This window comes from Galleria mellonella, unplaced genomic scaffold (genome assembly GCF_026898425.1).
Source record: "Galleria mellonella isolate WM207_F2 unplaced genomic scaffold, CSIRO_AGI_GalMel_v1 utg184, whole genome shotgun sequence".
Taxonomy (NCBI): Eukaryota; Metazoa; Arthropoda; class Insecta; order Lepidoptera; family Pyralidae; genus Galleria; species Galleria mellonella.
The window spans coordinates 10,878,298-10,904,502 of record NW_026442025.1 but is presented as its reverse complement, the minus strand read 5'-3'; the positions used below and the strand labels follow the sequence as shown (position 1 = coordinate 10,904,502).

The 26,205-nt window shown below is 33.7% G+C and overlaps 1 protein-coding gene across 2 annotated transcripts in view; it reads left to right on the top strand.

The window, feature by feature from the left end:
• Window positions 1-26,205, top strand: part of LOC116412938 (uncharacterized) — a 44,916-nt gene that overhangs the window by 16,043 nt on the left and 2,668 nt on the right. The window contains exon 1 of one of the 2 annotated variants that reach the window (XM_052893689.1): window positions 22,964-25,279. The exons of the other annotated variant lie outside the window; for it this stretch is intronic. Coding sequence (XP_052749649.1) covers window positions 24,206-25,279 — 1,074 coding nt within the window. The 5' untranslated portion in view covers window positions 22,964-24,205. Of the gene's footprint in view, window positions 1-22,963; window positions 25,280-26,205 lie in introns of those variants that run through there. 2 annotated transcript variants of the gene reach the window in all.

Below are 26,205 nucleotides of genomic sequence, written 5' to 3'. Positions count from 1 at the left end.
ATTGTCTATGGTTACTTTACGATTACTGCCCCACAAAGTTTCAGATAAACCCTTGACATAGTAAGATCCGAGTGAATCACCATTTATTTCAACCTTTCCAACATACGGCATAGCATTAATCATATATTTTGTTTTAGAATCGCATAGCATCAGGATTTTAAAGCCATATTTATTAGGTTTTGACGGAATGTACATTCTAAAGGGACAACGTCCTCTAAAACCTAGTAGTTGCTCATCTATTGTAACTTACATTCCAGCTTTATAGCTGTCCCTGCACGTCTGAATGAAAGCTTCCCACATGTCTCTGATGGACGCGAATTTGTCTTGTGTTTTACGTTCTTCTCTTGTTGACTTATCGTCAAATCTCAAACAATTCAACAAAAAATCAAATCTTTCCCGCGACATTTTTTTTATACCACTGAGGTAGCAAACCCTTTATCGGCTTGCGAAGGAATTAGAGCGAAATCTTTCATTAACTGTCGGTATAGTCGACCACGCTCTTACTTGAAAGACTGTATTTAACCCTATTTCTCATTTGAGAGCATAATTCTTCAGCTTTCGAATGACATATCATTTTTATAATTGACATTTGTCGTTGTCGCCGTCAAGGGCTGAGTCGATTTGGTATATCATCGAGGCAAAATGGGAAATGCCATGGGGTATAATGACTACACATTAATCTAGCTGGTAACGTTCACATACGAGGTCTGTCCGGAAAGTTCGTATAAAAGTGTTCTGGAATGCGAGAAAGAGGAGTGGGGAGGCCAGGTAAGCGCAGGACCCCTTCCTTATGTCCCTAACAATGCTTCAGTTCTGGTCTGACCGCCGTGCGGTGCGAACTGGCTTGTCACGCCATCTGTGAAGTTACCTCTTAACGAAACCCCGTCGGCATGGAGCCCGCTTCCGTTGAAGAGCAGCGCAGCAGCGATCAAGTTTCTCTCGAAACTCGGCAAGAATGGCCGTGAAATTTTTGCCGATCTCAGAACAGTTTATGGGGATGATGCTGTGAAGGAACCAACCGTCCACAAGTGGCTAAAAAGATTCAGAGAGGGCCGAGAAAGAGTTCGATGTTCGGGGGATTGTCCATCAAGAATTCGTCCCTCCAGGCCAGACAGTTGATGGAAAATTCTACGTCGATGTGCTCAGACGCCTCAAAGCTCGTGTGGCACGAGTTCGTCCAGAATTGGCGCGAGAGGGGCGTTGGATTCTTCACCACGACAATGCCCCTGCCCACACCTCTCTTGTTGTCCGTGAGTTTTTGAGTAAAAATTCCATTACGGTGACCGAACACCCCCCCTATTCGCCGGATTTGGCCCCGTGTGACTTCTTCTTGTTCCCAAAAACCAAATTGGTACTTCGGGGGCGGCATTTGGGGGACATAAATGAGATAAAAAAAGCTACGACGGGGCAGCTGAGAAACCTACAACCAGAGGACTTTCAAGGAGCCTTCTCACAGTGGAAACGGCGTTGGCACAAGTGCATTATGTCACAGGGGGAGTACTTTGAAGGGGATAAAATTGATTTACCTGAATAATTGTAAAATAAAATTTTTAAAAAACTTTTATACGTACTTTCCGGACAAACCTCGTATATGTGCCTGTTCGTGGTCGTCGTCTACACCAGCGCATGAATTATGGACCCAGCCACGGCACACACCACAAATAATCCATCCTTCCGTGGATTGTAAGTATAGGTAACCACAATAAACGCAGGCACAATCGCTATCATCATCTTCAGATAAAGTAGTACTGTTTGCATTACTAATTTTTTCTGCGTCTTTTGTTTTTATTCGCTTTTTCCGGATTCTTTTTTACAAGTTTTTTTCTATCAGTCTTTTTATTTTCAGGTTTCTTTTTTCAGTCTTTTTATTTATTTTTGATTTTTTATTATTAAAATCTCTAATGAGATCATTCTAGTATGGAGAAGCTGTAAGTATTGCCGTTTTGCCGCGTTTTCTTGGTTTTCTCTCTTGTGTCCTTATCTGCTTGGGAATAGCTATGATATTTTCTAGGGTCACGGAAAATGAAGATTTGCCTAGCTGTATTTGTCTCTCATGGGTTTTTTTCTTTAAATGAGTTTGCAAAAGTCGAGGGCAAAAACTCAGTAGTCATTGAATCGGCAGTCACAAGATCAGCAGAAATATCTCTTTTTGCTGGAATGGATGCAATTTTTTTCACAAAAAGTGTAAATACTATTATAAATAATCCACTCAAAATTTTTTGCAAATATTGTTATAAGTGCAATGGGCCTATAATTACTAACATTACACTTTTTCCCGTTTTATAGATGGGTTTTCTGAACTATATTCGTAGTTTAATTTAGCAACAATGAATTGACATAAATCAGTATTGCATGGGTAATTGAGTCAAATTGAGTAGTTTATAATATTTTACACTTATTCCAATAGTCACCAGGTGCATGGACCATCTCGACTCGTAATACGAAAAGGTTACTATAGTCTATAGCGGCCTACAATACCAGTAGTATCATGTTGAGAGAGTAAATTATTTCCAATATTTTTTTGGTAACTTCCATTAGCTAAAAATGACAAAGTACATAATATTTACAAAAAAATTTATGATCATTATTTTATTTAGATAATAATATCAAACAGTAAAGTTTAGCCTGAGTGACAAACCTCCGAAACGGCGGCGCGTAGGCATATATGGTACCAATTCACTTTCTAACTTATTAATTACGTCTTCAGAAAGTCTGTAATGACGAATATAATCCACATCACGTAAAATTGTGCTTGCATTTCGCAATTGCCTTATTAGTCGTCGTTTTTTGTAATCATTTTCTTTTTAGCTTCCAACAATTGGATCATTACACATAAACGAGCAGTTATCGTTTTTAGAAACAAATTGATAATTTCAATACAACTGAATATTACAGAATTCGAGAAACAAATAAATATATTAGTGGAATACTATGCAAACAGCGTAGAAGACAAAGCTTTTGATTTTAACATAAGAAATAGAAGCTGTAGGCTAGGCTGTCGGCGAGGGCGAGGCTGATTTTTGTTAGTGAATACCAAATACTATGACAAAATGTCAAATCGTTACAGCCTTCAGTAGTGTCCGATTACGCCGCTCGTCTTGAAGTTCGTCGTTGAGCGCTAGTATCGCGTGTTAGGAATTAGTGAATGCTACTCGTATTTCAATATTTCATCGCTGCGTCAACGCTGATATCTAGGCTGTTTTCTTACACCCGAAATTAATAATCGATCCTAATACAAAATTTTCTATCTGCGATTGACACGTCAAGCCATTTTTCGAGACAAGCGTCTTAATAATCAATCTATGAATCGAAACTGTAATCTTTCAAAACAATCCATCGTCGGGAAGTCGGATCACAGATTAAAGATAGTCCTCTGTTAGAAAGTTCGAAGTTCAGTTTACACGTCTTAATAACCTAATGATTTTGACGTTTTTAGATTGATCGGTGTAATGATCTGTGATCTGTAATTTTAAAAATTCTACCGATTGATCAACAGTTATAATTTGTTTATTTAATTTTCTATGATTTATTCGTAAGGTATAATCGCCAAATAACTTACCCTTTTTGCAAAATAAAAAAAAAAAAAATTATAAGTAGAGTAATAAATAAAACATCAAGCTTTAGGTAAAGATTTCTTTATTATTTTTAATCAAAATCTAAAAGTATTTTTATGCTATTCAATCAACATCAGAATTTTCATTTCTAGGTGTAATGTCATTTGCAATTAAGGCTTTGTAAAAAGGTGACACTCTTTTGGTATCACCTTGTTACGTGGCGAATGATAAAAATTGCTTTTTAAAAACGAATTTTATTAATTACATAGAAATAGTACAATTACATAGTTATAATGTGAATTCGGAAATGGAACTGAACTAAGGATGAAAGGAGGTAGTAGTATATGAGTGAGAGTATCGTATAAGGACGGGACTAAGGAATTCATACAACTGATCACATCGAAGTATGATTTATTACTCCTCCCAAAATCAAACGATACATGTTTATATAAATGCTTACTTACTACGTCACAATCGGAGAGGGATTTTCAACAAGGAGTTCTTAACTAATGATAACATTGTGCTCATGGTATACAATTGCAAATATAGATAAGCATTACTTATCAACTAATGGTGTCGTAACAAGGACTAATGGTGTATGGTGTCATGACAGTGGTATTTACATAAAGTGGGGTTTATCGGAGGGGCTCTTAACTAATGATAACATTGTGCTCACAAATACAGACACACATTCCAAATATAGATAATCAACTTATAGTATCGTAACAAGGACTTATTAGTCATAACGTAACAGTCATAACATAACCTCACTACGGCAAAGATCGGCAATTTCTATTGGACTTTCATAAGCTGATGTTAGTACCATATCTAAATAATTTGCTTTTTGGTTTCGTGTATTCTTAGGCCAGGCGCGCACTACGAATTTTTCGCCGCGCGGCAGAAAAATCTGCGACATTGTACCGTGCGGCAAAACAAATAAAAATCTGTAAACGCGCGCACTACGGTTTACTGCCGCGTCAAAATTATTAGTTTTAAAATGGATTTAGTAGAGACAACGTGTATTTGCGCTCTGATAATTAGAGCTCGAAAAAAGAAAAAACTATTTTGGATTCATCCTCTTATTCGTAATCGTTTAAACAACGGACAGTTTTCTAAAATATTTGCCGAACTTAATGATTACCCCGACAAGTTCTTCAAATATTATAGAATGCATAAAGAGAGTTTTTAGTTCTACTCTACATTTTGAATATTTATTGGGTCATACGACAATCAGAGAAATAGTCGCAGATACCTTGTGACGGTTCGCCTATAGTACAAAAGGTTTAATACCATATAAGTACATGGAAAAGAAACAGGGGTTCCTATGGATGACCGCTACGAAAACTGAGCTATTTAATATAAACAAACTTTAAAGTCAAGGTTCACAATAGCATACAGAGAAGACGTTACCATATATGAAATATTGACACAGAAAGGAAACTCCTTTGATGTGTTTCCAAAGTGTAGTGGATGTCACAAGAAAATTTAATAAATTAAACAAAAATATATTTTATATATATAACCAAATTATAGTATATCGTGTTTTAGGAACTGCGCAATAAAATGAATAAATAACTGGGATATAGATCTAGGAGGGACTGGATCGATGAAGGGGTTTGAGATCTTAGTGTATCATTATGGATTAAGTGTGTGAAAGGAGAGAATGGAAGACTGGAGAATCCGGTGAGCTTGTTCCATTTATTACTACGTAGTTAGATTTTGACTGTGATCGCAGGCAATGTCTATACTTAATATTTTTCCTAACAACTATTAAAATACGTATTTAGTCGAGTTCATATACCTTAGGTAATGCGTATATCTTTAAATGCAAACATATTTGAACAAAAATTTTACATCAATATAATTTACGTAATAAAATATACTTATGTTATTCCACTCATATACAAAATCCAATTATATGGTCGCTTGATAGAACTTCATCAATTTGATTCAATGTTCTAATTGTCCAGTTTTGGAAAATACTTATTGAATCAACTATTAAACTATTATAATACTTACTAGATTCATATCTAGTTACTATAAATTATTTATTTATTGAGGATAAATAGACTGAAGTGGCTGTGGTCTGGTCTCATTGCTGGGGAGGCAACCATTGATGAGACAGAGATGTTATTGAGTGGCGACTCTGTGTGTGCAAGTGCGGTGTGGGCTACCTCCATTGGTTGGAGTGACTGTTTTATGTGTGTTGTGGGAGGAGTTTGGGACCGTTTCTAGTGGCAGTCTGTGGGGAATTGCCTGTGTTCAGCCGTGGATTGATGATGATGATGGAATAGTTATATTTATTACACTATTACAGTGTTGGTTTGGAATACCTGCTCATGCTTAACGTTTTATGGTAAAGTGTTTTCATACCATTGCTCGGTCGATTGGACTAATGATTCTTTTGTATACTTTTAATTACCCATGATTACATGTGGGGATTTGTTTTACACCAGATGTACAAAGAAACAGCTTAACTGTTGCAAGTGATTTTATGTGAATGTAATATTATTGTGTTAGTAGATAAATTCATGTGATTGTGGGGTGTTTATGGTTAACAAGCCTGTATTGTTTAAGTAGATATTTTATCTTGATTTATTATAAACTTTAATATTGATTTTATTGTAGTGAGCGAGCTGACAATAACAACTCTTTGTATATTACTGCTTTTAATAATATCTAATTATGCTAATATTATAGGTGGATTTATTTCCTAATAGTAATAAAAGATCAAAAGATTCTCTGACTATAGTTACTCTTAACTAGGTATGAGGTATAGTATAAAATTAGTACTGAATGACAAGTGTGAGCTATGTATTTGACTCATATTTAGGAAGGAATTTGTCATAGCGATAAGGTTTGTATGTGTGTTGTTTGTTCATGTATATTGACTAGACAAGTTCAGACAGGGTTAATATTAGGGAATATTTATTGGATTTATATTTAGTGTACGGATTTTGAATTCTTCATGGGAATAGAATGGAGATATACAAGTAGTAAATATAATATTAGTATTTTATAAATTTAACTATTGAGTTAGATGTATGTGTTGGGCTGTATTCAAAGGGATATGACCTATTAATATCAAGTTAGGACAATTACTTTAAATATTAATAAAGCAAACACTAACACTGATTATTCACTTCTTTAATAAATTTACATTAGAGGTTAGAAATCAAATAGATAGCATATTGGGAAAATCTTCACCACACATGTATTTGAGGAATGTTCTTGATAATTAGTACTGTATGTATATATTATTGCAAGTACAATTGCAATAAGAATGTTAAACTTCTAATCTTCAGTTCATTCTTGAAATTGAGAGTTAGCTTTGCTACTGATATGAATATAAAACTGCAGCATTACTGGATACTATTAATTATTTCTGGTGTAAACCATGATTATTTATGTCACTGATAATTTAGTTATATATTACGGTTGATATATGATGATTTTATATTTAATTATATTAAACAAATACAAATAAACAAACTTGCTAGTATTTGTTACGTTGACAGTTGTGATAGATAATCAAAATTCAATTCCATACATCAATACGTCATTCAATATGTCATTGAAGTGACAGATGTCAAACAAAAGGGAGATGATACACTTTATGATTTCTATATCTATGTCTATAGAAAAATTTATACAATTTTAATTCTGTTATTTTATAATAACTGTAGGGGAAATATTGGAATTATTTATATGAGAAAATTTATTTAAATGATATAATAATTATTTAAAGACCTAATTTCTTAGGGATTTAATCATAATGATTTAAACACTAGAACACTTGTTTATCTGAGAAATCCTCTTAGTAAATAGGTTTTACTAAGACATTAAAAGGAAGTAGATATAGTATAACTGTAGTACAACTACAATAATTGTATGGGACTTACTGTCCTTTCTATACAAATATATATTTAATATATATCTTTCACATTATAATTATTCAATATACATCTACATAAATAGGACTTATTGTCCTTCCTGTATACCTATATATAATAATTGACCTGGCACTTTAATGTGTAATTTATCAGATCACTACCTATGACAACAACCAATTAGGACTTATAGTCCTCTCTATAAAGTTACATAATTATTTAATCTGATTATTTCACTATGTGATTAATCAAACCTCTACAAATATTATCAAAAGATCTCTATTTCTCTCAACACAATAATAGCTTGTTGGACTTAGTGTCCTCAAACTTATAGAAAACCCAACTGGTTATTTCACGAGACGTTGTTAACTTGTGATTAATCAGTGTCTTTTAGAGGACTAATGGTTCCTTTAGATATATCTCTCTAAATAAATAATTGGTTAATTCACAATGTGGTTAATCAACAATAATAATAAAAATAATTGACTGGACTTATAGTTCATTCAATAGCACTCATTACTTTTAGTAGCTCTCGACCTATGGGTTGGACTACTCGTTCTTAGGCTCCGGCCTAATCAACAGATTTAACTTGAACCTTGAGTATTCTTGGTATTAAGTAAATAATATTAAATTGACAATGCTATGTTATGATATAGCAATTATCAACATTATATGGCTTGGCCAATTCCAAGGTGTGGAAGGTATCCCCTATCACACAAATCTTCATCTCTATCGGACTGTCTTCACAGGTGATCTCTAATTACATAACATTATAGGGCCGAAGGGTTATGTCCCATCAAAGTAGGTTCTGGTGTCTGGGTGATCCCGCTTCTCAGTCTGATCTCTTATAGTCACATTATGAGCCGAAGGGAAACCCCCATTGAGTAAGCTCGTGACAGGGTGATGCTGGGAAACAGTTTCGTACTGTTAGTGGGTGATCTCTAATGTCTCCATATAGGACTGAAAGGGTCATCGCCCATGAGTAAGCTCTCGTGTCGGAGTGATCCTGGGATTTCAGTTCCGATTCTTTTGCCTCTGGCAAACACTAATTTATACTGGAAGCATCGTGGGGCTGGTGGAGCCACTGTAATGTTGAAGTAAATGTACTTATGTTTGGTTTGGAACTGAGAATACTCTTCCCTTACTACCATCAGAGTGCATTAATAAATAGTAATACCCTTCCCTACCTTTCAGGAGGAAGAGTTATAGATAGTTGGAAAGTCTTCCACTGGTCCGGGCGTGTGAGGGGCCCGACCGCTCCCCCATTTTTTTTATTATTACAATTATTCTGTAATTTACTATTAAATTAACATAACTTCTAGTTACATGAATTATGAGTATAGTTCATTAATTAGTCTTAATCCTTAAAGATTTATCAATCATCTTCATTATTTAACTCCTATCATATACCAATTAAAGAACCTTTTGGTTAATACACACACAACGGGTCCTACATTACTAGACGATCACACATTTATTTATCTGGCCAGATGATCAAGTGTTTTACTATAAGATCTGTTCAATATTATGTGTTTATTGTAAGGATTTATATGATTCATAGGGTGTTTGGGGTGTATAATGCAACTTAGGTATGGGGTTATATTAAGTGTGTTAGGCCATTCTTTAGGGTAGATTTTCATTAGATTTTCATGGGTTTTCATTAGGGTAGACGTTCGTAGGCTTTTCTTAGGTTTTGTAGGTTTTCCATGTGTAGGTTAGTTTAGAGGGTAGTTATTTTATGAAGGGATGAAAAAGGGGGGGGGACCATCATAACCTGCAAGAAGTTACTTCATTATTTACAGCCAATTTATATGCCAGCTGAGATAAATGAAGAAAAATGGAGAGAGAGATTGCTGGAATTTTTTTTACCAAAACAAATTTTCCAAATTGTGTTAGGGCTATTGATGGCAAATTGGTGAGGATTAAAAATCCCGATGGCGCTGATTCAGAATTTTACAGCTATAAAAACTTCTACGCAAAGATTTTGCTAACAGTGTGTGATGCTGACTATAAATTTATTGCGGTGGATTTCGGAGCTCATGGTGCTAATAGTGACTCCGGTGTTTTGAGAAATTCAAGATTTGGCCAGAAATTAATAAACAACAATTAAATATCCCTGGGCCAGATAAATTGCCGCATGGTGAAAATGGCCAAAATATGCCGTTGTCTTTGTTGGAGACGAAGCATTTGCTCTCTCAATGCAAATTCTCAGACCATATCCACGGAGAAATTTGAATATAAAAAAAAATTACAATTACAGGTTAACTCGCGCACGTCGATAATAGAATGTGCATTTGGCATTTTATGCAAAAAATGGCGAATATTACACCGTGCAATTGACATCAACTCCACATTTTGTAACGATGTAATAATGGCATGTTGTCTGTTGCATAATTTTGTCATAAAAAATAATGCGAATAATAATGATGAAAGTAAAGAATATGACTGTTCTTTACAAACTTCAACCAGAGTACGAAGCAATACTAATGGTTTAAACACAAGAGACTATTTTGCAAGCTACTTCACATCTCCATTAGGCTCTGTTCCGTGGCAGTATGATCGTATATAATTCAATATAATATTCATCAAATTATCTATGTTATTTTGAAATTATAATTTATTAAATGTTGAAGGATAAATAATTATGCTAAATAATACGTGTTAGAATGTGTTTTTGGTCATTGAAACAAATAAATATTGCTAATCGACTACTGAAGCTAACTAGAATAACTACCACTGCAGAAAATTATTCATATAATATATTTAATAAATGTTATACACGTCATGAATAATATGTATGATATAAGTTTTTTAAAGCGTTTTCCCTACACCCTATAAACTAAGATGAAAAAAAATTATTGCTGTTCTCCTAATTTTTATTAATAATTATTATTTCCCATTAATAACATTGATTAAAGTGATTTTTACAAAATAATAATAATTCATAGTGAATATTTATCCATTTTAAAAGTAAATGAATGTAATTATATGTAAAAATAAATAAAAGTAGTAAATTAAAAGTTACTTACCTTTTTCTCGGAGCGTAAAGTTTATATATATATTCTTTAGGATTTCATTAAACCTTACCATTTCCAACCTGGGTAATTGTAGCTTCGCTGGTTTGTTATTAGATTCTTTTTGATTAGTCTTATTCATATCTTTATTAAAATTTTCAGCCATTTGCTCGAAACGCGTATCTAGAAGCAGCCATCTTGTTTTGTATTTTTCAGCTTCTTCATATTCTTTCTCGAGCGTATTTTCTGAAAAGTTCGGATCTATCAGTATTAACGACTGTATTTCTTTATCAATATTATTTAAATTTGCCCATATATCATTCATTTTTCTCCAACAGGCCTTTAAATCAGTCATTTTTATTACTGGCCCGTCCATAATGGCTTTCCAATGACAACTCTATATTTTAAATCATCTACACTTCAAACTGGCCATCTGTAAACTATTAGAAGTTTACAGATGGCCAGTTTGAAGTTTAACAATCACAATAAATTTCTTGACATATTTATTATAATATAAAATTAAATTGAACTAATGACTTTTTATCTACACTAATATTATAATGATTTGTATTTTTATATATTGGTAACAAATAAAGTCAAAAACTACTGAACTAATTTAAAAAATTCTTTCACCATTACGAGTTGTCGCATTTATCATTAAAATAATAACAACAAAATGCGGCAAAAATAACTTATTTATTATAAAGCACTTAAAAATTTAATTAAATTTAATATTAGTAAAAATAGTTAATGTAAATAATATAATAAGTACAAATAAAAGCTACTAAAGTAAAAAATTAGAAAAAGTAAGTCAGGGTGCGGGTAAATTCTAAGGCCATAAAACGTAAAAAAAAAGATCATCCATCCCGGTTCCAGAAAACCCCACTCTCCTCGGTCTCCAGTATTCGTCCAAGTAATATCTGGTCTTCACTATGGCATAGGCACGATTCGTTCTTCAGGCCACAGGCGGGTATTGTATATCCAATAAATAATCTGAGGGGTTTAGGAACTTGGTAATCCTAGGGGTGTTCCCAGTATGTGATCACTTTAAATATATATGTATTTATATATTATTTATGTACACTTTATTGCACCATTTATAAAATAGTAAACACATTTAACTGTAATAAGAAATGATACAAAAGGCGGCCTTATCGCTAAGCAATCTCTTCCAGACAACCTTTGGGTAGAGGACATTGAGAAAACAAAGAAAAATAAAGAGTAGGTGGCGCACTATTATATTAGTACTATTATATATAAACAAATATATACAAAGATATATACATAAACAAATACATACATAAACAAATACATACATAAACATACACAAACTTAAAAGTACATATACAACAGGAGAGAGTGACACTGGAAGATGAAGATAGAATATGGGAAAAAATAGTTACTTAAAGGGAGAGATAATGGGCTTTAACAGAGGTTTTGAAACTAGCTTAAATATTATTGTATAAGTAGAGAAATTGTTGCACGATTTATTCTAGACAAGTAGATACGTTAATGGTGCAACAGACAAAACAACGTGTAGATGCACGTAAGACAGTCGCAGGTATCCGTGAGAAGTAAATATGAGGCGAGGGGCAGTAACTGACCGCCGACAGGTTATGGGCGCTGGAACGTGTAGGTACTTAATATTCTAATATAGGGGCGAGCACAATATTTATAAGGTATATGTATTCGTATGTATTTGTAGATAGTAAATTTTATTATTTGATAGTACTATTTTTAACATAGTGAAATGGCTACGTTACAGAGTAGAATGCCACATTATCCTTATGTAACATAGTCTGTAGACTATTCGAAACTTATCTATCCATGTGAAGCTGCGACGGATAACTAGTTACAAATATAGATCAATTTAGTTTTATTATAAGAGCATTATTATCACAATCAATTGGTACTTATTTTACCTATATATAATTATTTTGACATTTCTATAACAATTTACAATTAAATCACTAATGTATATTATTTCAGGTTACACACATAAACATAGATATGACTCCATATATACGAGTACCAACAATTTTGTCTCAATTAGTAATCAACACATAATAAAACACAATATTTGACAACACAACTTGCGATAGATTTTGCTAATTTTTCCTGCTTCCTGCTGCTTTTTTGTCTTTTATTATTTAGTTTCTTTTTGATTTGATCTTGTTTCTTTTTTATACAGTCTTGCATTTGATTTTTGTACGGAGATGAAGTAAGCAATGTCGCCTTAATAGCCTTTCTGCCTCGGTTAGTAGTTTTCCTAGGTGCTAATTGTGGTAGCGGAGACAATTTAAATGGCGTTATAAAGTCTCTTGAAGTCGATGGATATGGTGACCTTGTAATGGGAGCTGCAACTTGTTCAAAACATACAGGCGGTGTTTTATTCTCGTCTCTTGAAACAGAGGTTAAATCAGTCGCCATCGCATTACTCATAGCAGGTTCATTTATGGTGGGTGTCATGTCAACAGATTCATTTTTTATAGCAGGAGGAGCATAAGGAGTAGCAGATGAAATGGTTGGCTCTGGTGTAATATTTTCTTGATTGGCGGGTATATATTCTTGCTCATTATCTATATCAATAAAATCGTGTTCTTTAAAAACATTCCTGTTAACAGGATATAACCCTGCAGCACGAAAACCACTGACAGCTATCTCATCGCTTTGAGTACGTAGATATGCAGGTCCAAATACTTTCATCATTTCATATTGGCCTAGTGGGCGTGAGTTGTTCCTCACCCATGATCTTATTTCATCAGAAACATATTTTTTTAGTGGTCCCATGAATGACTTATCCAGTGGTTGTATTTTGTGGCTGGAATGTGGGAGAATCGAGAGTAAATGGACGTGATTTTTTCTTTGGAAGATCTATCAATTCAAGATTTCTTGTATGACTTGTGTGGCCATCTAGAATAAGCAATACCGGAGATTCTTCAGTGGGTTTTACGTGTTGGATAAAATGTTGAAACCACTTTGTAAATAAGTTTGTTTGGATCCAACCTGAAGGGTGACATTCATATATGGCATCAGGAGGCGCACCTTTCATTAAAAGCGGATGGCTTCTTTTTCTTGGAAATATAATCATAGGTGGAACGAATAATCCTCCTGCACTCATACTTACGGTTGAAAACCCAGTAAGATCATGGGTAAGAGGAATAGACCTCTCAGGTCTCACGAGGTGACCAAATACATCGGCGCCTAATAACACTTCAATAAGCCCAGGTTTATAAAATAAAGGGTCCGCTATAGGGAGACGACTAACACTAGAAACGATAGATCTGGGCAACTCAATCTCAAGATGGGGACAAGCGATCACAACAACAACTACGGCCTGGGTTGTTATCTTAGGAAAGAAATTATAAACAGGTTTAAAGGTAAGGAGACAGAACCGCGGGAATGTACAGATTGAATGTTACCAATGCCGCGAATAGGAACACAATTAGAAGAAAGGACGGCATTCAATCTCTCAACAGCTAAGGAGGTTGTAAGCAAACAACCCTGTGCACCTATACCACATAAAGCACGGGCTTCAACAAAATATCCGTAGGCTGTTTTCACATGAATTATAGCTGTAGGTTCTTTTAACTAGGGAATTGGGTGAAATAGTCATCTCAGGGATAGGAGTATGCGGGGATATAGGGTCTAGTTATTGGGGGGAATTGTGTCCATGACTATTACACAGGACGATGTGGGAGGTCACGTGACTTATAATATGTATCCCTGGGAGGAACTGAGGGGGAAGGAGAAGTATAACGACAATCTTGTCGAGAACGGGTAGGATGAAGAGTGGGGCGCGGCGGAGACGGTGATTTGCGAGAAGGAACTGCTCTAGGCCTATGAGGAGAAGAGGAGAGTCCATGGGAATGATCATTACGGTAGTGGTGGCCTCCGCCCGTACGAGGAGGTGAAACACGATGTGCACCGTGCACAAGAGTATCACGGAAGCTCACATTATTCCGGTTGATGGTTTTAGAAAACACAGGATCCTGAGGATTATTAAAACACAATAGGGTATGATGCGAGGACCGAGCACAAACAGCACATCTATAGTCACGTTGACAATTCGCTATCGAATGTTTCTCTAAGCATTTATAGCACAGGCCAGCCGATTTAATTAAATTCGATCTGTCACGTGGATTCAAATCACGAAATTGGGGACATTCACGTACGTAATGAGAACTTTATCACACATGTGACATTTCTTATAGGAGAATTATTTCTACTTTCTTCTTCTAACAATTCAATTAACTGTAAGTCATCTTTGTGTCTTAACTTGGCTCCAATTAATAAATTAAATAGTGATGTATTAATTGATCTCTGATATATACTATTAACCCTTAAATGCATGATTTTTCCTTTTTAAATACAATAAATTGTAACAGATAGATAATTAAACATAGATTGAGGGAAAAATAAAGAAAAAAATATTTTTTTCTCAATAATATATTTTTTATTCAAAAAACTTACTGATGTAGATCTACATCAGTATGCATTACAGTTACTATTAATAATGTACCCGAAGTAATATTATATGAAACGAGTTTTCGAATTAGGCTTAGTGCAGTGAATGAAAATCTTTGAAACAGTTATTTCTCTGATTTAGACACAACGGTACATTACATTTGGTACACGACCATTGCGTGGTGCCCTTACAATTGGGCATTTTGCACCGTAATCGATTGGCAAATACAGGCCAATGTTCGAATCCATCTACGCGCACATCTTTTGACGGGAGCGGATGTTGCGGACCCTTTTGCTTTTTTATTAGAAGCTCGCATTCTAGAGAGGAAGCACTAGGGCGCCCTCTTTTACTACCACCAGACATACCTATGTTACACAGTGCGTCAGCCAAACAATTACGAAACTCCCCAAGATTAGGCAGTTGCTTTTTTGAGACACCTTTAGCAATTAGATTTTTTTTCATAAGCACCCATGAGTTGATTGTAGTGAGGTCCAGTAGATGATAAAACAAGCGTAAGTACCATTTTCGACTCTTTATTCGAATCCGATAGCGTCCTAAAAAGCTATCCATTAGATCGACTCCGCCCATATGCATATTGTACTCTTGCACAATTTTGGGACAAGGGATCTCAATTTTTTGTTTAGCCTTCTTATCGTATCTTGATACTTTTCCAACAGGCTCGGCGCCAACGTAAGTCGATAAAAGAGTGACGACTTTATTATCTTTCCACGCAGTGGCCGAAAAGTCTACTCCATCTGAATGGGAAACGCGTTCCTCATATGTACCTCTTGGAATAGATGTTTTCATAAGTTCCTTTTTGTCAGGGAGTCGACAATTCGGTAGCCTGTTTTGCTGAATAGTTCCGACACATTGTATACCCTGTTTATTCAAATAATTTACCAATGGCAGGGATGTGTAAAAATTATCGAAGAATACAATATGATTGTTCATCCTTGGTATAACTCTCGCCAAACGTATAACGACGTTGTTTGTTATTCCGAGATCAGGTTCATCGGCTGGTTTTTCTTTTTTTTCTTCTTGTCCAAAATAGACCTCAAATCTGTAAGCATATCCCATAAGATTACAGAGAACAAAAAGCTTATAACCCCACTTGTGAGGCTTATTTGGTAAATATTGCTTTATGAAATGTGCAATTTTAGTTGAACACATCTGCTCATCTATCGAAAGCCGTTGGTCTATTGCAACTGATGAAAATGTCGTATTTAGCTGTTCTATCACAGGCCGAATCTTATGAAGGCGATCGTGATCGGAATGGTCTCGCGGAAGATGTTTATTATTATCGTTGAAATGTAAGTAGCTCCTAATCATCTCAAACCGATTCACCGGCATTACGCTCTTTACAGGATCGTACCCAAACTTGGAATGCCAGTATGAGCGTGCACTAGGGAAATGCTCCACTGACATAAACAAAAGAATTCCTATGAATTTTTTTAACTCCCCAACAGTAGTAGTGAAAGATATTGACGGGTGTTTTTGTACTGCATATAAGTTGGTTTCATCAACAATTTTTTGAAGAAAGTCAGGTGTGAAGTAGTGCAAAAAACATTTATATGGTGTATCTAGTTCAGTAATAGCAGGGCCTGTTGTGCTTGGTTGGTGAATTATTTTCGATTCGTCATACAACAAACTGTCTTTTTTCCAAAGGAGTTTCCTTTTATCAAACTCCACATGATGTTCATGATCTTCTTGCATGGATCCAGGAAAATCTTGAATTAGTGATTGATCACTGGGGGCAGCTTCATGGTCCTCTGCATCCTCATCTTTCAACTCTTGGATTAGTTCTCTTGCATTACTGACAAAAGATTCTTCATCGTCACTTTCATCTTCCAAGCCATCCTCAGAAATATTTCCATCTTCTAATGCCGCCAGAAGTTGTTCTATATCTCTATCTGCGACTTTACGGGACATTCTGTAAAATAATTATAAAATTCGTATGAATAAATTACGTATCTATAACAAATAAGCCAAAAATAAAATAATATATTATACCTACAGTAAAACTATTTTCACCCGATTTTGCATACTGATGTATTTATACATCACAACTATATTGCTGAAATTTACTAAAAACTGTTATTGTATTCTAAAAAAAATAATGTAATGTGTTCTGCTTACCTTTATCCTCTCGTAAAGCAATTTTAGCACGTAATAATACTATTTAGTATCCCCTAAAATGAAATTACAAATTTACCGCCAAGGAGTGTATTTGAAAGCGTGGCGCCAAGCTGTCAAATTACGAAAATTCAAAAAGTTATTTGACATATCATGAAAGCTTGCGTTCAAAAACTAAGATAGATATTTTTAGCACCTATTAAAAGTAAAAAATACTGCGTTTGAGTTACCGTTTAGAAATTATGTGAGGAAGAAAACACTGATGTATATATACATCATTATGTATTTAAGGGTTAATAGCCCTTTGCACCCTGCTTACATATTTGTACCAGTGTGTAGGTTCTTCAATACACATCTTGGTTAACACTGAAATAATAATCCTGTACATACGTTCAACCTGTCCATTGCCCCTGGGTATACCTGTAGTTACTGTGTGGTGACGGATACTTTCTTCATGATAATAATTTTGAAATTCCTTTCCCGTAAAAGCTGTTCCTTTATCTGTAATAATTTCAATTCATTTGTTCATTTAATTCATGCAGAGGAAGCATTTTCTTTCTTGTATTTCTAACGCTCACTTCCTGATATACGCTATTTTTATACCAGGTTTTAACTAAAAATTAAAAAGATGTATCTTCTTTCACCATTATCGCCTTTAGGTCATTCCGTAAAACAATACTCCCGTGTTCACTTTCAATAAAGTTAACACGCAAATCTCCTTAAGGTTTTTTCAAGTCTAAAAATGACTCAGACGTTACTTCATGTGGTGAGAATGTCTTGCTAAACTTCTTTGCATTTTTAATTATGGTTACACATTGGTGAGGGGAATATATTGGACAGAAGTTTAGATTTTTTTTCTTTTCTATGAATGTTATCACCCTCGTTTAGTGTATGACTTTTTAGTAAAAATTTTATGAGTGATAAATTTAATATTAAGATGAGAGAGCATACAGGTAAAGTGCGCTACTATAAATTTATTTTTAACCGTGTAGGTTCCGATATAGAATAGGAAGGGGCCACCCCTTTTTTTACCGTGGGTGTCGTAAAAGACGACTTAGCGAGCTAATAGTGGAAGGATGGGCCGTAGCATCCCTCTTAAAATATCACCAAAGGCCTAATTGTGGTTGCCAACCCGCCTGCCAAGGATGACAACTACTGACAAAACCACCCCTTATGGGGGAGGCTATGTTCAGCTGTGGCCAAGTTACATACATTTACCTTTTTGGATAATAATCAGTCTTTTAGTTATCTGTCTTTCAGGTATTACTAACAAAACATGCAAAAAAGTTCCCCTTAGCTGGTCAAAATCACGTCCTTTATAAATTTTCCTTTCGCTCTCATTACCCCGCACATCGAGCAATGAGAGCTAAGAAACCTCCATATGTGTAATGAGAGCCATTACATAGTACTAAATCAAATTAAACTTATTTTTATCCACACAAAAATGTAATTCTTCTTTATACATATTAATAATATTACTTGGATTGAACACTAACAAGCACATCTTAATTATTTTATGATATTTTAAATAAAAGGTCATATTAAACGATAAGCGAGTTTTTGGAGTAAGTTTGTTTCAAATAAACCAATGTAATGATAATTATCCTATTTTTTAGAATACATATTTTGAATAAAAACTTTCATTTTGAGCCAGTCTTTATTTTGTAACAGTTCTGGGTATTGTCCTTAAAAAGTTTCGCATTCTAATCTTTTGGAAGGTATTTTATTTTATATATGGCTTTTAAAAAATTTGGTAACAACTTTCTTTTGTTCCATAGACCAGGGTACTAAGTTTCTCTTTTTCGCTTTTTCAATTCTTTTATCTGTTATTGTCATCATCTGGTGATTAGGTTCAGATATTTTATTTTTAATCCAAAGTCCAGGTTGTACACAAGAATTTGCAACTGACAATTGTGGTGTGGGTAAATCAAACTTCTTCCTGCAACTCTTCATTTGGATCTAAATCCAGCTATCCATCCAGCTTCCATAAGTATTAGAAGTTTTGAAATTTTAGCAGTTTGATACACATCATCTGGCAATTCATACGATTTATTATGAACTTCATTAGTATGACCCATGAATGCAGCTAATTATTCCAGATCATTTTCAAACATGCTAAATATTTGTGATGCGTCGCTGAATGTTTTCTTAGTCTCGTGGAAGAAATTGCTTTCGGATTTTTTGCTCCAGATAATCTCGAGTACCTTTTCAAAAGCATATATCGAGTTCTCAAAACCTGTATCTGTATAACAGTAATTTATTTGTTGTAGAAACAAATTTATCCCTTATTGTAAGCAAAAGTTTTATATCATCTTGAACTTCTTTATTAAATAACACGGGAACCCCACGTCCTCGTTTGCCTCTAACAACAATTCGTTTAAATGTTTTTACTAGAACTCGCTCAGATGCACATAGCGTCCGATCGAATTCTTCATATTTTTCAGAAGTATTTGGGTCATTTTCCAAGTAATCATGCAATGTAATTCTTTGAAGTTTCCCAGGTTTGCGCAGATTCAGTAGCAAAACTCAGCAATATATTGTCTCTAATAATTGTATGTATACCCCAAGGTGATAAGACCCTTCCTTCTGGAGACCTATTCAGTCTTCGTTGCTTCGTCTTTGCCCTAGTTGGTATAGTGTCTGTAAAAAAGAAGATAAAGGTTTTTTACGTTTTCTTCTATTCTTCCACATGCTCACAATATATACTTTCTTTTTAAATAAATAATTCAAATACATACAAATTAATTCAGAGAAAATATAAATATTTTTTTTAAAGAGTGCCTTATCGTTGACAGGCAATATAGCGCGAAATATCATTACAGTATCACTAACTTATCTGTGAACTAATGGGTGCCGCTATCGTCGTTTCAGTGTTGCTAATTAATTCAAATGTGCATAAAAGTCGACACATTTTTATTTATATTATTTAGTTTACATTTTCGATAAATTATAACAACACATTAAAACTGCTGTGTGACATAGATATATATATATATATATATATATATATATATATATATATATATAATGTTATGTATCTACTGCTATAGCCTTTTAACAAGGAGGTTTCAATCGTTTAAATTAAAACCTTCTTGTTAAAAGACCCATCTAGATATTAGTGGTAAGCCTAGTTAGGAGATGTAAGTAAAAGAAAAATTTTTTTCTGGAAGATTCGAATTCAGCCTCGACATCTAATTTTTGAGCAATTTTCATGGCAACATTTACAATTTCGTCAAAACTTGCGTCGTTTCTAATTTTTATCAAAAACTTCTTTAACTCGGTTTAAGCATCTAAAGCAACTTGCATATTCATATCGATGGTCTGTAGAATTTTACTCACAAAATTTACTTTTATCAATATTATATGCCATATATTTAGTGAATAAATGAATGGAAAGGAGCATATTTTTTCTGCTAGACATTCAGCGTCATATTTTGCCTTCTGGTCATATGATATACCATTTGATATTTCATATAAGGCATCATAAATTTCTGGCAAATTTGTAAACAGCGGCTTGATAGCATTTATTCTGCTTGACCATCTTGTTTCAGACAATGGTTTTAAGGTCAGATTTATGACATATTTTTTTAATAAATCCCATCTTTTGGTAGAGAATGAAAAATATTTATATAATTGTTGCACAATACTAAAAAATCCAGTTGTATGATGATTGAGATTAGTTGCGTCGTTTACTATTAAATTTAAACTATGGCTAGCGCATGGTACATGTTTACAGTTACTATTACACAAGACAAGATATATATAAAAATAAACTATTAGGAGTACAAATAAGTTTCCGCCGTTTTTTAACACAAATTAAATATTTATTATAGAAGAACGGTAATATAGATTTATATAAAATATTGCCCATCACTTGCAACCACTTTTTCCCATCTCTCAGGCAGCATTCGAATTCCACGTCTGAAGAACTCCTTGTCTTTTGAGGCTATCCACGAATCAACCCAATTTTTGGTATCCTCATAAGATGTAAACCGCTGCGTCGTCAGAGCATGTGCCATGGACCGAAACAGGTGATAATCGGACGGTGCAATGTCTGGTGAATACGGCGGGTGGGGTAACACTTCCCAATCAAGTGTTTCCAAGTACTTTTTTACGGGAGCCGCAACATGTGGACGAGCATTGTCATGCAGAAGAATAATTTTTTCGTGTCTAGTATTGAGGGCGTTTTTCTTTCAGAGCTCGGCTCAATCTCATCAATTGTGTTCGATAGAGGGCTCCAGTAATTGTTTCGCTCGGATTAAGCAACTCATAATACACTACACCTAGCTGATCCCACCAAATACACAGCATAAGTTTTTTTCCGTGAATATTCGGTTTTGCTGTTGATGTTGACGCGTGGCCAGGTAATCCCCATGATTTTTTTCTTTTTGGATTGTCATAATGTATCCACTTCTCATCACCAGTTACGATACGATGTAAAAAACCCTTTTTTTTATGTCTAGCTAGCAGCATTTCACTTAAGCATAATCGGCGTTCAATATCTCTCGGCTTTAATTCGTACGGAACCCAATTTCCTTGTTTATGAATCATTCCTAATGATTTTAAACGATGTGAGACTGCTTGCTGAGTGACTTCTAATGTTAGAGCAAGTTCTTTTTGTGTTTGAGATGAATCCTCCTCCAATAATTCCTCCAATTCTGCATCCTCGTAAATTTTTGGCCTTCCACTGCGATCTTTGTCTTCTACGTCGAAATCACCGTTTTTAAACTTTTGAAACCACTCTCGACACGTTCTCTCACTCAAAGCACCCTCACCATATGCTTCTACGAGCAATTGATGCGCCTTAGCAGCAGATTTCTTTAAATTAAAGAAGTAAATTAATATTTCCCGCAAATGACGCTTATTTGGCTCAAATTTTGACATTTTCAAGTTATAAAAATTATATTTTACCAATATCAAATCAATAATATTAATAGGTTATGTTGGTCTTGAATGTCGAAACTATTTTTTAAGCCGGTTATCATCTGCGAAAGCTAACCGAAACTCCGTGCCGCGCCATCCACAATAAAACGGCGGAAACTTATTTGTACTCCTAATATATAATCCACAATTTTTCACTTTTCTCGAAAATTTTTTGTGCACTGTGTTCGTCTTTTTATTGCGCGTCTTTTGACACTACGCACGACTATATTCTCAAAAATTTTCCGCACACTTTGATTTTTGGTGTTTTTTACGGCCAGGAGCGCTCTTTTTTAGAGATGTTAAGAGATATATCCATATCAGTAGCCAAGCTAACTCTCAAATTCAAGAATGAACTGAAAACCAAGGAAGTTTACCATACTTATTACAATTATACTTGCAATAACATATACATATAAATAATACTAATCATCAAGAACATTCCTCAAATACATGTGTAATGAAGAGTTTCCTAATATGCTATCTATTTGATTTCCAACCTCTAAAGTAAATTTATTAAAGAAGTGAATAATCAGTGTTAGTATTTGCTTTATTATTATCTAAAGTAATTATCCTAACCTGATATTAATAAGATCATATCCCCTTGAATACAGCCCAACACATACATCTAACTCAATAATTAAATTTGTAAGATACTAATATTATATTTGACCACTTGTATATCTCCATTCAACTCCCACAAAGTATTCAAAATATGTATATTAAATATAAATCTAATAAAGATTTACTAATATTAACCCTGTCCGAATTTGTCTAGTCAAAATAACATGAACAAACAACACACATACAAATCTTATCACCATGACAACTTCCTTCCTAAATATGAGTAAAATACATCTCTCACATTTGTCATTCAGTACAGATTTTATACTGAACCTCATACCTAGTTAAAAGTACTATCATCAGAGAATCTTTTGATACTTTTATTACCATTAGAAACTAAATCCACACTTATAATATTAACATAATTAAATATTATTAAAAACCAGTAATATACAAAGAGTTGTTATTATCAGCTTGCTTACTATAATAAAATTTATAATAAAGGAAGACACAAAATGTCTGCTTAAAAGTAATATGGGCTTGTTTACCATAAATACCCCACAGTCACATTTACATAAACTTATCTACTAACGCAATTATTAATGTATTAAAAGTATTACATCCACATAAGATCACTAGCAACAGTAAAGCTGTTTCCTTGTACACCTGGTGTAAACAAATCTCCACATGTAATCATAAATATTGCCCATGTTACTCAGGGTGAATGTAGCTTTCTGAAGGTGAAAAAATTTTTGAAATCGGAAAAGTAGTTTTTGAGTTTATTTATTACAAATATACACACACAAAATACAAATCTTTTCTCTTTATAATATTAGTATAGATGTAGATGTAGATAAATCCTTTTTTTATTAGTCATCATTTGCAATATAGATTTTCATAGGTGCATCTAAATTTTGTATATTTGTCATATCTGTCGCTGATCAGATGGTGCGTACAACCTGAGTCGATTACTCATTTGATGTTATTTTCATGATATATCTCAGCTTTCAACAGCTTTGCTTTTACGAAATCCAATTTTACTTCAGTTGTCATACTGGCCATATCTTTGTTACATTCAATAATTACGGTATCATATTTTTTGTCAAATTCGGTCAATAAACATGCTATTTTATCTCTTTCGTAGAGTATTTCCTGCGTACATTCTAATTCTAGTACTAAATTATCAAATTTATGAAAGTAATCTTCAAGTTTCTCATTAACATTTTGTTTTAGAGTTAGTAGTCTACCGCGTAAGTGTATAATAGTGATTACACTTTTTCGTTGAAACATATCTTTTAGAACTTCTATCATGCACTTCGCTGTAAAGTTTATTTTGTTTGGTAAACTTTGTGTTGTGATTCCAAGAACAAGAACTTTAAGTGGAGAGGACTAAGTGGTTTTACGATCTAGCGATACACATAGGTACTGATAGATGCAGGTGGATCATTACTCAAATCCTTGTTCGGAACATTAGATTCGAAGGACGCTATTAAATTCTCAGAAGCTATCGATGATGTACAGTCAGACGAAAAACAATTAGCTCATTTAATAAAAGAAAATATTCATGTTATAAAGTCTACAGTATCTACCTTTAATGACACATTGTACAAAGTCACTGAAAACGAAAATAGGTTAAATAAAAATTTTGATATTATTAACAAAATGTTCGAACAAATTACAAATTCTAATGATAAGCTAGAAATAAAAACCCACTTAAATTCTACGTTAAATTGCTTTAAAAGCATAATTATTACATTGTCGTTCGATATAGAAGATATTAATAACGCAATACTATTTAGCAAAATGAATATTCTGCATCCGACTGTACTAAGTCCACATCATATGTATAATGAGCTCGAACGCAATACAAATAACTTGCCTAAGCATTGCGAACTCCCTGTATCCTTATTACTACAAAATATACATGATATCATAGATGCATCTAAACTAGCTTGTTATTATCATAACAGTAGAATTATTGTAGTTATAAAAATAACGCTCGTCCTTCCTCAGCTTTATAATCTTTACCATGTAATACCGATTCCAGTGCCGTATGATATCTCAAAACCTGACAACTATGCGCTAATCGCGCCAACTGCTCGTTATGTGACAATAACAGCTGATCATTTGTTTTATTCATTTGTTGACGATGTTTCCAAGTGTAAGCTAATAAGTGATAAATATTATGTGTGTGATTTAAACAACGTGTTTTCTACTATTGCGCAGCCAATGTGCGAAATAGTGTTGATAACGGAAGTAGTGAGTAAATTGCCAAACTCTTATGAAGTGAAACTTTTAAAGGGTAACATAGACACGTTTCATAGAATAAGTGACAATCGATGGATCTATGTCCAATCGGAACCCGGGAAATGCCACATTGCCTGTGACAATAATTCCAATAATTATAATGAATTACTGCTTGGTATAAGTATATTCAAGTTAGAAGAAAATTGTAAAGCATTTTTCAAAACTCTTCAGTTTATGTATAAGAATAGCATAAGGTTAAATGTAAGCGCTACTACTGAAATTTCAAATTTCAACCTCATCGAAGATGACTGTTGCGAAGAGAATAAACTAAATAAAACCTTATCGAAATTGCCTTTCGTAAAATTAAATAATGTTCATAATTTCGACTCGTTTTTGTATGCTAGTGTTCATCTAGACAGTTTCGAAAAGGAATTAGACAAGTTAGAAAATCTTACACATTTCCAAAAATATAGTGTTCAATATATATCTGTAAGTTATGTTGTTTAAGTTATATTTCTATTACATCTATTATCATTCTATTATATAAGAGTAGAAAATTTATGTGTAAACGAGATTCGTTACGTTATTTTGTTCAAATATTTAATAACTGTAGCAATAAACAGTCTGGTTCTAAACAACCTATACAAGTTGTAAGCACTATTGATAAAGCAAATAAAATAGCCGACTCTTCAGATACCGAAGAACTCCAAAAAGAAGAAGAAGAGATCCAGCATCCAACTCCATCCCAGTATCAGAATTAAATAAAAACAACATTATATTTAGTTAAATAGTTAGATATTATAGAATCACTGGGTCACTGGTTCAGCTTAATTTTACTATTTGTCTATTCTTAGTATTCACTTACTTCTAATAATTTTGAATGTAACTCTTGCATAAATAATAGTTTAGTTATTACCAACTGTTAATTACACTAGTTCATTTAGTTTTCTATTTATGTTTTATTACGAATGTTTTAACTATGTTTAAACTTTAACTTTGCTACGTTGTTATATAGCCGTGGCTATGTACAATATACGAATATAAAAGTGCTGAACTGCATTTTCGAAACAGTCAACGGTTAACAATAATGTATGCGTCATACCATCCATTTCCAGCGATTTTTCGATATTTTTTAATTCAGACCGGATTTGAACCTCAGACGAACAAGACGCTTTACAAATTTTTATAATAAAGACTCGTGTTAAATAAAATAATTTTCTTTTTAAAAAGTCTCATCTGACCTACCCCGTAACAGTACCTATTGAATACAAAAAGTTAACATGTTGAGTATCAGTAAGTTTAGTGCATTCAACATTTGTGTTTTGAAAGAAGTGGAAGAAAAAATGAAGTTATAATACACATAATTTAATGTATTTTTATATTTACAGAAAATGTTGTATTTCTAAGTGGTAAAT